The 14,213-nt window shown below is 35.6% G+C and overlaps 1 protein-coding gene across 2 annotated transcripts; it reads right to left on the reverse strand.

Annotated features, from left to right (window-relative positions):
- Positions 1-1,701: 1,701 nt before the first annotated feature.
- Positions 1,702-14,038, reverse strand: LOC135634233 (ATP-dependent Clp protease proteolytic subunit-related protein 3, chloroplastic-like). Of its 2 annotated transcripts, XM_065144566.1 has the most exons (10): positions 13,658-14,037; positions 8,226-8,327; positions 6,032-6,154; positions 4,159-4,218; positions 3,188-3,284; positions 3,019-3,092; positions 2,748-2,801; positions 2,589-2,672; positions 2,135-2,263; positions 1,702-2,020 (listed from the first exon to the last, which is right to left on the reverse strand). In XM_065144566.1, exons 1-9 carry the CDS (start codon positions 13,979-13,981, stop codon positions 2,168-2,170), a joined length of 1,014 nt encoding a protein of 337 aa, XP_065000638.1. In that variant the 5' UTR covers positions 13,982-14,037; the 3' UTR covers positions 1,702-2,020; positions 2,135-2,167. The 2 variants fall into 2 exon arrangements, with proteins under 2 accessions (XP_065000638.1, XP_065000639.1); XM_065144567.1 differs by lacking the exons at positions 2,589-2,672; positions 2,748-2,801 and having other exon boundaries at positions 13,658-14,038.
- Positions 14,039-14,213: the final 175 nt, after the last annotated feature.

Raw genomic sequence — 14,213 nt, forward strand, 5'->3', positions numbered from 1 at the left:
CAAAGGAGATTCACAGCATATATTTCAATGGGGAGATGATAAAATTGAAGGATATATGTAAGGTGACATATATATGATAGTTGGATAGAGCCAACAAGGAGTATCATCAATGTTCTTGTGTATTACAACATACAAGTAATTTTTCATAAGCTAGTTGATGTTTTCAACAAAATTCAAAATGTAAACTATATTGCAAACCTAATAAACACTACCATAGAGGAGATCATACTATAATATTTTATCCAAATAGTTATTAACAATAGAGCTAATTTTAAGAAGTCTAGTTTATAATTTTAAGATAAAAAAAATATATATTATTTTGGACTTTATGCATAGCTCATTAAATAGATCTAGTGCTAAAAGATATTGGTGAGCTATCAATAGTTAGCAAGTATGTAGCTTGGGCACAATCGATAATAAAATTTATATGATGCAAAAATATATAAATTGTGAGATATTTGGACTTGCAGTCGTTCAATTTGCTATCACTTTCGTTGTCTTAAAATCAATACAGCAAAAGAGATAGGATCTTAAAAACAGTAGTCATCTTATTCGAATGATCCAATTTCAGGTATTTAAATTTTAAAATCAAGTTATTGAAAAAATATAAAAAAGACTATTCTTTCATCTTGATTTTGGTATACTTTATGTTATCCTCCATAAGATCGGTATGGATAAGCATCTTCAAATATCTTATCTTAGACATATGCTGATTACAATAAGAGAGAGGGTCAAGAAAACATTCACAAATAATTTTAAGATCGAATAATACTTATAAATCATTGATTGTAGGACCAAAGCTCATGTAGACCAAGACATTCACAATATAATTAAATTCATATTCAATATAATTTATTTCATAATTTTTTTAATATTTAAAAAAATTACTAACAAAATTATTTGTTTGTATTATCTAAATCCAACCATTCAATTCTGGTATAATCTTGGAATGTCGATCACTTAAATATAAAAGCTGACCCCCAAAGTTTGAAGAAGAGACCAAACCAAAGAACTTCTACTATTTCTACTATACTACTAACTTTACCATCAGAGGCGTCAAGTCGAGAACTCCCTTGACATTGATCGCTTATACACGGTTCCTGGTAAAGCTAAGGCACATCTCGGCTCATCTCCAGAACCCTGAGGAAACCTAAACCACATCAGTTCGATGCGAAATCTACCTCGAGCGAATAAGCAACACTTCGGGATTGCTTTAGTGAGACTTTCTCCCATTCTAACCACCTCTTGACAATCATGTGAGCTATCAGGACGAGCTTTTGCCTTCAGGACAGAACATAATCAAACCATATCGACTCCGCTGGTGAATAGCATCAAGATAACAACAAATCCTAATCTGCATGCAGCTTCGGAAGGCTTACGAAGTTAATGTAAAAGCTATTGAGCATACAAAATCCCTTATACGAGGATTCCATGATTAGGGTGGTTATTTTTTAGGGTTCTATAATAGTCTTTAAGAGAAGTCGATGGGATGATGAGATGGGAACTTCTCCCACTGCTCCTATATATGAAGCCTAATGTGATTCCTTTGTAAGATGAATTCTGTCTCTCTCTCTCTCTCTCTCTCTCTCTCTTAAGAAGTGGCAACTTGATTTTAGTTCATCTAAGCAAATGAATTATAAAATAGAGCTCATACATTTTGAACGATTTCACTAAAGTTTAATATATTAGGCCACAAACATCTTGAAGAATACTGCAAGTCCATTTAGCAATAGATTGGAACCTTTTGTTACCCGATCATACAGACTTTTCATTACACATACGTCACAGAAGAAAACATTTTTATAATTTCCATCGGTTCATCAGCTAAGTTTCTTCGACATTCTAAATGAGTTTCCAGCATGGCAAATTATGCGCTTTACGGTACAAGTGGAGAGCCAAGGCAGAAAGCCTCAGGACATTAGCGCAGTATATTTAATCAGGGAACTCCAAGTTTTCTTTAATTTGCCATGGTAGATGATTTCTTCCCTACTAGCATTTTTCACATCAATGCTACTTGTACCTGCCACAATCAAAATATTTCATCAACTTGTATTCTAAATTGATCTAAGTAGATCCAAATTTATGTAACATATATTATATATATACAAAGACTTTTAAATGTTGGAATCCTTACCACAGTAAACTTTGAGGGGAAAAAAAGTGAAAATCACAGCCCATCAGCAACTTTAATTCCTGCTTGACGGTCCCATTCCTCGGGGGAGAGGGCATCTGCCATCATCTTCTCTTGACCACGCCAAAGAATCTGCAGCACGATAAACAAACCTAACTCATCATTTCTTTATGATTAATTGAAGCACATGAACTCCAAGAAATGAAGCCATTTGGAGAACAAGAATCATTTCGTCTAAAAACTTTCGAATTAGCAACTATAATTACAAAGCTTGCAGTAACATCAGATACTTTCTTTGTGTCTCTGCTTGTCAACTTCTGAAGCATGCTTTAACTAAATGCTCATCATGCGAAGCTGATGAATATGCATCGTTGACAAATTTAATATACTGTTGCCCAACTAGATCTTCTGATGATCTGAATAAGAATAAGAAACCAGCTGAATAAAAAGAAAGTACCTTGTCTATGACCCCAAATTCTTTTGCCTTTATTGAATCCATGTAAAAAGGTCTTTGCATCACCTTTGATACTGTGTCCACGGACTGTTATAGCAAAATGTTAATCAAATTTAAGTATCTTTTATTATTAAACGGTAAGATGAGTTTCCATCTACTCACATTTCCCGTGTGCTTTGCTAGAAGTTTGACTAGTGTGTCCTTATTGGTTACGACCTGTAAAGAGCATAGTCCTATGAATTCATAAAAGGAACTATAATAAACATAAGGAAACATTAATACACATTCTTGGTGATCTTTGGGCATGTAATAAAAAACAAATAAACTGTAAGAATTCTGGGATCCCACGTGCTGAACATGCAACATGCTCTTGAACTTAAATGGAGAAAAATGTCAACATCCGAAATAATCACAAAAAGTTTGGAAATCAAACCTCTTTTGCACGAATAATAACATCACTTGCTGGCATCTGGCCAGATGATGGAACACGAGGTTGTTGAATCATAGCTGACATGAAAGTGCAGCGTCGCCATCTCAATAGGGCAATGACATTACAGGAGAGAAATACAGTCACCAAATAAAAGTTCTATATTGTAACTTACCTTTAGAATGAGGCATCATAAATCGTCTACCTTTCTTTCCTGCAGCAAGAAGTAGACAGGCCTGACCTATTGCAGCTCCAACAGCTACAGTCTCAATCTGCATTAGCATTAAGAAAAAAAAAATAGTTGGAAAGAAGTACTAGTAAGAAAAATACATTGAGCTCATTTATACTTGAGGAAACTGATAAGTCTTAAATATAACCCTTTTTCATATGTTGTTAAACTTTGATAAGAAAAGAGAGAATAATTAGAAAACAAGGACAAATAGAAGTGCTAATACATTAATCATAAAACTAAGTAAATGCAACAAAAGCGGCTAAAACATGCCTACAATCTTATTGGAAGATCCAAAGACATGAAAAAGTATCCTAAGTGACGACTTTCATCATGTCTACAAGAAAAAGTGATACAAAAAGGGTCAAGGCACAAACCCACTTTTTCATTGCACAATTATTACCTTTGGTTTGGAATCACAGGCATGCAGCAATCAAACTAGGCCCAGCCTCATAATAACTCAAACTTGCATTCTTTTGAGAAGCATCAAAATCCAATCACCTGATTTTGTAGCACTCATATGCCAGTATATAAGACCAAATTTTGATATCCTTCTATTGTCCTTCATGAAGAAACAACCTGAGGGATCATTCCTACAATCCATATATACTTCTATTCAACCAGTCACTTCTAAAAGAATATGAGATGTTATCTAATAAATGAGAAACTGAGAAAGGCCAAAGGAATTAAACTAACATTAGCTAAATAAGAGCAGATCACACCAGTCTTCAATTAACAACAGATGAGGAGATAACTAGTTTGAAATCAAACTTCCCATTCTAGTTTAGCACACCAATATAAGAGACTATAAAGTTGTATAAGTTAAAAGATCATAAAAAAGGTAAGGCAATTTATTATGCTCTCATAAAGGGCCACAAGAGCTAAAGTGGAAAGCATGATAATAGAAAGACTGGTACCTCATTTTTTAACTGCATCATAGCATCATAAATAGCAAAACCCTCTGTTTCCATCGCTACCTGCAAAAATTGAAGATCCACATTACAATAGAATTGTGAATATCACTGGAGAAGCATATACTGTATCGTTGCACATGAATCATACAATCATAATATCTAGCAAACATGTCATGTAGATGACCTACAAGTGCCAAGTTTTTTTCTTAGTATCAAGCAGCAACAGTTATGTCAGGGACAATATCTGCTATTTAATCAAGACTTGACAAAAGGATGCCACCACAACAGTAATGACAAAACAGGCAGGTCAGAGATGTCACATCATCCCAAATCACAACAGAAAATATTCTGAATGATTAAGAAGAGTATTTATCTATCTGCTAGCAGTTACGGACCCCAACCTCCAGCCATGGCGCAGGTTCTTTGTCTCCTCTCTATGATTCATTCAGATAACTTGAAAAACCTCTGTATGATTTATCTCAGGAAATCGATTCAGCTGAATTGAGAGTCAGAGGGACCTTGCCAGAAGCACACCCCGCAAGGTGGAGACACAGAGATCTGGCTCAGCCCTGAATTTTCAACCTCTCTCTCTCTCTCTCTGTCAGCTGAATTGAGAGTCAGAGGGACCTTGCCAGAAGCACACCCCGCAAGGTGGAGACACAGAGATCTGGCTCAGCCCTGAATTTTCAACCTCTCTCTCTCTCTCTCTCTCTCTCTCTCCCCCTCTCGATTCATGTTGTTGGAGGGTTCTTATTTTGTGCCAAGATTCAGAATTGAGATCATGTCAGGGTTCTCTGTAATTTGGATTGATGACCAACTTTAAGACTAACAAGTTATACAAACATATCTCTGTGGTGTTATACATGGTCATTATTTTCAGCTTCTCTGTCATTCAGTAGGCGGTCAAATAAAGTTCTGCAAAAAAAAAAAATCTGTAATATAGACAGCAGCAAGAATTTCTTTTATTGTGGCATGAGCATGGACCAAGTGCATGCATGTTCTTTAGGGCAAACTCGGTTCACAAAGCTGCCACTTTATGTTCCTTCATAGAGTTTATGTATGCAAATTTACCTATGTAACCAAAGAGACTGTTTCTATGACTCGTGTCCTAATAACCTAGACTGTAAAAGAGCAATCTTATTGTAATGCCAAGGCTCACCCTCTATACATGTTCCTTTGTCTCTTAAATGAAAAAGAAGTTTGAATCTCAAAAAGCTTGAAAAAAGATAACCACGACAAGGTCGCAACAGACAGACGGAGTTTTTTTTTTTTAAATAAAGGAACAGATAGAGAATGGAACTGACAATAACAGGAAAATATAATAAAAAAAGAGAACTTTCTTCATATAAGGGTACTACAATCACCCCAGATCATTTCCAAATCAAATTGCAATTTAGCATCATTCTAACACCAGTTTCTATAACATAATCATGTCTCTAAACCTTAAAGAATCAAGTGGACCAGTAAGATCAATTATAGCAAATAAGTTCAACTGTCATCATATTTGTTCTGCAACACAACAGCCTATATACAAAAAGGGGAAACTAGAATACGTAAGCCTGCTAGTATGATTCATAAAAAAGGACCAAGTGAACAGACACATGGATATAAAATTATGGCATGAAAGAACAGTCAAAACTTCCATTAGCTATTCACGTATAAATAATGGCATGAAGGAATATATTTCATTGTTATTCTACAGGGCAGATAAATTTCCTATTTTAAACTATACAAGATACAAAATGCAAAGCAAGCAAACTAACATGAAAATCGAACTTAAATGAAGTAAAGATTCTTGCAAAATGGCTTCAACTCATAGCATGTTAATTCTTTCTTATTCAAAAGAAGGAAGCTAAATGGAACCGTTGATGCATACAGTTTCACCATCATCACGGGTTGTTCCAGTTGAATTGATGTACAAATAAATAGGCTGCTTTGGATCCATCCATTGCAAGTAAAGCAATTCAGCAATCACAAGCTCGGTGACAACTGGCACCAACTATTCATAAAAATTTAATTAGTCCAATGGAAAGTAATAAGGATCATGATTATGAATTACAGATACTAGGCAAATGGAAGATACCAACAAAACAGAACTACTATAACCAGAGATGTCTTAGCATATACATTGTACAAGTAACAGTGTGATACAAGTTGAATAACACAGCATGCATTGTCAAACTTAGAGAAAAGAAAACAATGAGAAATTAAAATCAGAAAATAATCAACAATCTCATGAAAATTATCAAAAATTAACAGTTAATACTTAATAGAATCAAGCACCAAATTGTACTTGCTAGTTCTGAACAGTATGTAGTTTGAAGCACTGTTAGTATTCAGACCCATGCATATACCATATACTAGCCAGTATATGCAGGTAATGGTCAAACCAGCACATTTTCATTGAAGAGCAATCATATTGACTATTCTTTATATGTGCTGTCGAAATCATATAAATATGCTGCCAACACACACACACACACACACATACATACATACATATATATACATATAGATATATTTCCTTATCAAAGTTTTCCGGTGCACCTTTCTTCCTCTCCAATATGGTATCCAAGTTCCTTTCTCTGTCCTCCCTCTCCCAAAAGAATAGATTAATAGATAAATAAAATGTCGCTATCCAGATCTAACCAGCTGCCTACCCATCAACTTCCCATGACTCTGCAGCTCCAACTGCCCAGAACTTCTCTTCTAGCAAAGTGATGATCCAGATATGAATAAAAATGTAGATCTAACTAGAAGCATAAATGTGAGCAAAAGAAGCGCATATTCAATGTCACCACTTCCTTTTGGTTGTTGACCACACCCAAACTAATTGGCTAACAAAAAATAGAGAAACATTTTCCACTTTTTTCCTACTTAACACTTGTTATAAATATTTTGGATAATAAATCTATTTGATAGCTACAGACCTATCTAGCATCTACAAGAGCTATGCATGATCTCAAAACATTCTGATTGGTTTGATAATTTAGGAAGCAAATTTCTCCATGGTTAATAAAAATTAGTTTTGTAATAGTCATTCCCTTTTTAAGCACCTAATGAAAATTTTAAAGGTTTTTTTCAGAGGTTACAATTATTAATGGTTTTATGGGATTTTTTAATTTATAGACCAACAAAAACACCTCTAAAACTTCTTTTTTGAATCATAAACCAATCAGAACATTCTAGGATCATGAATTGCGACTATAGGTGCTAGATCTTCTTAAATCTATCAAATAATATGGCTTTTTTATCAACCCAAGCTCTAATACATGGATAGATGCCAGCCTATTTAGGCATCTAATAGTCCATATTGAGAACATTAAGTCAAAAAAATAGATTAACCAACACATTAAGAAATCTACAATCAAAATGGACCCCTTTCAAGTTGATAAAACAACAATTTAAACATGAAGAAAACATCCAAAATAAGTAACAAATGGAAATTGCAATATAACTTGACACAGAATTCACACCTAGCCTCAAATATATTCGGTTACAGCATATGCCTTGCTGTTTCTATGCTCCTGTTGATCCCATGCACATGCCCATTAATATGGCCATAGCAAGGGGCACTTTTACCAGTGTCAATACCCCTTTGGAGCAATTCATGCTGATAGGCATGAGGCAACATGGCTAGAAAGGGAAATCATTACCATCAACGACTACCTTGGTTGAATCCCTCTCTTCTCAATCAAGTGTATGCATAAGGCTTTTTTGATGCATTTCAGTGACAGTGAAGCATCTTTGACCAACTACAACTTGAATAAAATAGGCCAAATATTGTGGAATGTAATCACAGCTTCCAGACAGTCATATAGAATTATAGATACACATATAAATGTAGAAATAGACAGCTTATGACTTTGAACAATGACATGACAATTTTCTTTTCAAATAGTAACAACTTTATTAGGAATAAAATTCCATATGAGAAATTGCAAACCCTATGTCCATCTAGCACAATACATGGTATCTAGAACCATAGTAGTAGATATATCTGATGATTCCATATTCAAACTACACAGAAGAACTGAACCTTGAATAGAAACTCAAGATTCCACACTTACTGGCATGCCAATGTAGACAATTCGGCCATGGAGCAGTAATGATGGCAAATCTGGGGGAGGCTTCCTTGGTCGGTGTTCATTGTAAGAAACAGAACGCTCCACCTAGTTTAGGTTTAGAATCAGATAATTAAGTCAGCAGGTTGACAACATAAACCACAAGTAACCAACCAAGTGCCAATGAAGGGTAAAAGAAGCAAGAAAACCTTATTGTTATCACGTGAAAGGAAAATATGAGAAAAGCAGTATACAGAAAGCAAGAAATTGAGATAAAACCCAAACATCTCTATTATTACCTATACTAAAGCAGAATTAGAAAAATGATAGATAAATATTTAAACAAAAAAATAGGCAACACATTCTTCCTAGAAGACCAAAAAATTAAACACAAATGCACCTAGCGTTCTCAGATTCTTATGATTGAGTAATGGCAATCTAAAAGAAATGGACTTTACTGATATGATTCTGCTCTTGGGTCAGGATCAATTCCATAGCACAACAACAATTAGGATTGACATATGAAACAAAAACTAAGATGATAAGATCTAACTATCATTAAAATAAATGATTGTGTTTTATGATTTTAATATCTTTCTCATGATGGTTACTTGAGATGACAAATCCATAGGTCATCAAAAAGACCAAACTAAGTTGTTTAAACTTTAAAGTTAACATTCTGTTTGAAGCTAATTTAAGTACTATTTTCCAAAATTTTGGTGAAACAAGATATTCAACTTACCAAACAAAAACCTTGGCTAAATGAATTGTGATGTTTCTTTCTGCAACATTTTAAAGTGGGTTTAAAAGAGATGCATATAGGTTAGTTTATCAGGAAAGAGCTTGTTTCTCAATCATTTTTGTTAAAGATAATGCTTTGTTGTTCTCCACTTACCAGATTTTCAGATAACTCTTCGTTCTTTTTTCTTTTGTATTTCCAGACTAATTCAACATTATAAAAGGTGAAATATATATATTTTCATGTACCATTTAATTTGGGATAGGATCCAACCTAAGGCCCGCTTGAACACTCACATGTAAATTCTTAAATGAATAATATACAAGGAGGCAAGATATGTGGTAATCTAAAGATCACCTCAAACTGAAGTACAATCTCAATCTTAAATATGAAAAAAGGATAATGAGATTGCCCAAATATCTTGCCTCTCATTGTATTAACTAGTTGAAACTAGGAAGTTGTTACATGAAAAGCTTCATTTAAGTTCTGAACTTAAAAAGTACAAAGGGAGATGATAAAACATATAACATCATCTCTCTCAGACATAGTGATCAAACAGAAGCAAGTAAACACACTGTTCTTGCAAGATAGGAACATGATAAAAAATGCTAGTTACAATTAGCCTTAACTGCAGCATTCAGGTTACTATCCCTACGTTTGTTTTCTTTTGTTTTGACATGTATTCCATCAGTGACAAATGACTAAAGCCTAACATCCTATGAAGGGAAATAATTCATCTCGGGAAAAGTTCCGTTTTGCAGCTTTTTTATAAGATAATTTGGTGGTCTTGAGTGTTAAAAACGTTAAGGTAAGATGTTATGCTAAATAGGAGGTAACAAATTGTGATAGATGTTACCATTTCAATTGTAACCTTATGTAGGCCAATGCAATCAAAATAACTCATGGGGCCCTAAAGGAATGATAAATTGGAGCAAGGGAAAATTAATAAGAGACACATCCTTACAAAAGGGAAGCTGGACTTTTCACTATGGCAATGTTATAATGCAAAATTCCAGTGAGCACCCTCTAGAAGATCCTACAGAAGACAAAACTTAATATCTTAAGTGGGCCAATCCTAATCTTGACTGGACCTTGTAGCACTTGGATGTATCCATTGGTGGATCTTGGCACTCGAGTCAAACAGAAAGATGATCAGACCAAACTATACCCAAGTAAATCAGATAGTCTTCATGCTTAACCCTAGTTAAGTACTTAAGTTAGGAGTAATTGATTTAGAATATGAGAGGGAGAAGAGAAAGTTCATAAATTAAAAGTTATAAGCCCGTGGAGGGATGAAAATTCGTGATATCCAAACTCTCTCTCTCTCTCTCTCTCTCTCTCTCATTAATTTCTCTTATAAAAATCTTCCTTACCTTGAAGAAAGAAAGCCATAATATGGGGGAGGAAACCGATCATGTGATGAGACACATCCTTCTTTTCCTTAACTTCTTATACAATCTCATTTTCTTCATCTCTACTTCCATTTTCCTCTTCTTTGTGGTTTCTGTTGTTTTCCTACTTTTTTAGCACAAAAAACAGTGTATTGGGCTTACCTTGAATTTATTAATTCAATGTGATTTCCTTCAATTTCTATTAGTTTTTGTTGATACATAAATATTGTTTGCTGAAGATTCTGGACATCAAGCATATTGTTGTATTTTCTTTAATATCTCGAAATATAAAAGCTTCTTTTTTATTTCTGAGTGACCTTAGATTCTTAGGATTTTGTCAAATTGTGCAAAACAGGTTTGCCATCATGTTCCTGCATGATAACTGGTCCTTCGTCCTTTGAGGTCCCAGTCCTACCTATCTTTCAGAAGAAAAGGTTGTCCAAGTAATACAACAGGAATTGTGATCCAGACATGAAAGTCGAAGATGATTTTTTAACCAAAAGACAAGAAAATCACAATTACAGTGTAGAGCCTAAAGAGGCGATGCTAAAAGAAGAATTCATGTCTGTGACTCTGTGCTAAAAGAATTCATGCCCATAGAGGAACCAAGAGACAATAACTTATTAAAAATCCAAGAGATGAAGAACAAGTCCAGCTGATCAAGTTTCAAGCTCCAGTAATCAACAATGTTGGAAAACATGTCCACCATTTGCCACAAAACTATAATGGACTACTATGCATTGGACCAAGCAGATATGAAGTTCCAATTTGGCCCAAGAGCATGCAATAAACTATTTGTGCTACAATGCTTGCAGCAAAATAAATTTTAAGTCTATCAATTAACAATTAGAATTTGGCATCCGCCACAAACTACTGGATCAAAAAAGCCTCACCGTCAAGGCAAGTCATTGCAAGATGTGATGACATGCAACAGAAGTAATTAATGCAACCATGTGCAAGTTGTGCCAATTGCAAATAGATGTGCTGGAAAGAAATTAGAATAGAGCTGGAAAGAAGAAGAGGTCTATCTACTGTGGTACTAGAGTCTTCCTATTTCTCCTTGACTTCTTTGCATGCAGAACTTCAACTCCCGTACTAGCTTCAAGCGCTCACTATCAGGACTGCGCTGCACATACAGAGCAGAGTGAACCGAATGAAAGTTCCATGATCTTCCATTATATGTGTTGATAATACGTCAAACAAAGAACATTGGTTGACTTAATTATCTCCATGATAGAAGCCAATGGAGCTGGAGAAAGTTAGGGGCTTGACCTTCTATTGAGATCTGTACGGGCTTGATAAGCTATGGAGGAGGAAACACCCTAAATGGTGTTTCTCTAGTTTCAGGAAGAGAAATAGACTTCAAGGAGATTGAAAAAAATAAATTATTTCCTAGAAAGAAAAAGAGCAAACTCCTTGATAATAGAAGCTTACAGAACTAATCATACTAAACTTCCATCAATTCCATAAAAACTTTCCTATTCTTCTGGTATCTTCCTATATTTTTTCCATTACTGCTATTGTGCTTCTCACAGTGCCCAGGTATACTATTCACCTAATTTATGATGCTGCTACCTTGATAGTTGTCAACTTCTGACATCTAATGTTTCTGAGATACATGTTGGGTCAATGACTACCGGCTACATGTTGAGATTCTTGACAATAAGGTTAGCCCCGATAGTGCTACCTTTATCTCTTGCTTATCTTGGTCAAACTCCAGATTCACCAATGCTCTATGATTTTATAGTCAAATCAAATTTTGTAGCTAAAATGAAAGAACCATCGAATTTGGCTGAGTGGATATTGAATCTTGCAACCTTTTTCCGCTGTCATGTGCAGTCCAATCGAGCCAAAAGAGGATCCCAGCCTGGCATATCAAATCCAAACTTAGGCCTACCTTCTAGAGGCTTTTGACTTCTAAGTAAACAACCCAGTTCTGCTTATAATTGTGTCCAAGTCTGATCTGTTATGTATATGGTTAAGAGAATGAGCAAAAGCCGTTCGTATGGTCAAGACATAAAGAGCATAATTCAAAGTGCTGTCCAATTTCAATATGTTACATCAGATCCAAACTTGTATCGTCCAAAGCCAATCTAGTTTTGCCTGACTTCCCAGCCTTACAGATAAAAATTAGTTAATATCAGCTACACTAAAAAAGAACTCAACTGAAATTGGTCATTTCTAGCCACTGTAGTCAATTTGACAGCCTCAATACAAGAAAAAGAAGAGGAAGTAGGATAGGAAGGAGAAAAAGGAACCAAAATGGAAAAAAGGAAAAAAAAATAAAGTTTCATAATTCCAAATCTTCAACATGACAATCTAGAACAATTAACCAAAGTGAATCACAATTGGGATCTAAAATCAAGTAACATAACAACTGTTTCTGTTGTACAACATAAAATAATAATCATCTACATTACTTTCAGGAGCTTTTGATCTAGTCCATGCAAGAACATAAGGTGGTCTACTTATAACACCAACAAATACTCCTGTTAGGAGAGAAGGTTCTCATAGGCATGTCATGTTAGCACACTCATCAGAGACTACCACAACTACCAAATGATCAATTTCCTCCTTGCTCATCTTCGAAACATATGAAAATTTTGTTGTATCCTCATATTTGAAGATGATAACAAATATCATCATGAATAATTTATAAGGTAAGAATAACCAATGGTAATAAACACTATTTCTACGAAGATGCCCATGCACACATACAGAAACAAAAAGGAATAAAAAAAGAAAAAACTCTTCTCTTCCGGTAGTGGGAGTTAATTCATAGATAAACCACTTGATACAACTTCCTGCAAATCAAAGTTGTGGAGCCAAGTATTAACTCAGAAATCATATCCATTTGGAGATCCGGGTCGAATCAGTTCACCAACTACACTGAACCAAGAATAGCTGTCGACCCTTTAATTCCTGACTCCAACACAATGAAATCTTACAGATGCACTAAATAAAACAAACTTACATATCCTTCTCTTCGAATCTTTCATTCAAGCACTTTTATCCATCTTTTTCTATTTCCTATAAACAATCAAAGAAGATAATATTTCCAGATTTTGTCCTTTTCTAAACAAATTTGCTCCACCAATCTTCAAACCCGCAGCCAAATCTATCCCAAATTAAGCTACTGGACACCTAGTCCTCCATTTACTTTCTCTTCCGAACCTCTCATGAAGATTTATTACTGAAATGAAACGGCTAAAAAGGTTCCCTTTTTTAAAGAAGTCCCTTAACAAGAAAACTAAAGTTTGAAGAATAGTTGCCGACAGGAAGGAAAGATTCTAGAATTCAGCAAATACCTGGGCAGGAGTGGCCATGAGTTTCGGGGAGTCAAAGAGGTGGAGGTAGGGCGGGGAGTCGGGGTCAGGTGACGAGGCCAAAGCAAAGGGATCGGGAGCGGCGGCGGCGGCAGAGGCGAGCTTGGAGAGGAAGGGATCGCGGGGGTTCAGGGGAGGCACCGGCAGCGCCGCGGTGCTTGCGGCCCTAATCCTGAGAGGAGCAGCGGCGGCGGAGAAGAACGGAGAGGAAGAAGAAGAGGAAGAAGAAGAAGAGAAACCGGATGGAGCGAACGCCATGGGCATCCGCGGAGAAAGGGGCGGGAAGGTCACAGCGCCGCACGCCATCGCCGTCTAACTCTCTCACACCCACTCGCCTGACGATGTCGCGAGAAGGGGCCAACCCAAGGAAACGATATGTATACTTTTATCGTATCGTATCCAAAATGTTACAGTAGACGTATCCGTATACCGAGGAAAGAAAATGAACGGGAAACAACGATTATCCTATGACGGCCCGGGTAAGAATTTGGGTAAACGGCACAATTGGAATTGGAAGATTATACAATTTTAAAAGTAT

The sequence above is a fragment of the Musa acuminata genome, chromosome BXJ3-3 (assembly GCF_036884655.1).
Source record: "Musa acuminata AAA Group cultivar baxijiao chromosome BXJ3-3, Cavendish_Baxijiao_AAA, whole genome shotgun sequence".
NCBI lineage: Eukaryota > Viridiplantae > Streptophyta > Magnoliopsida > Zingiberales > Musaceae > Musa > Musa acuminata.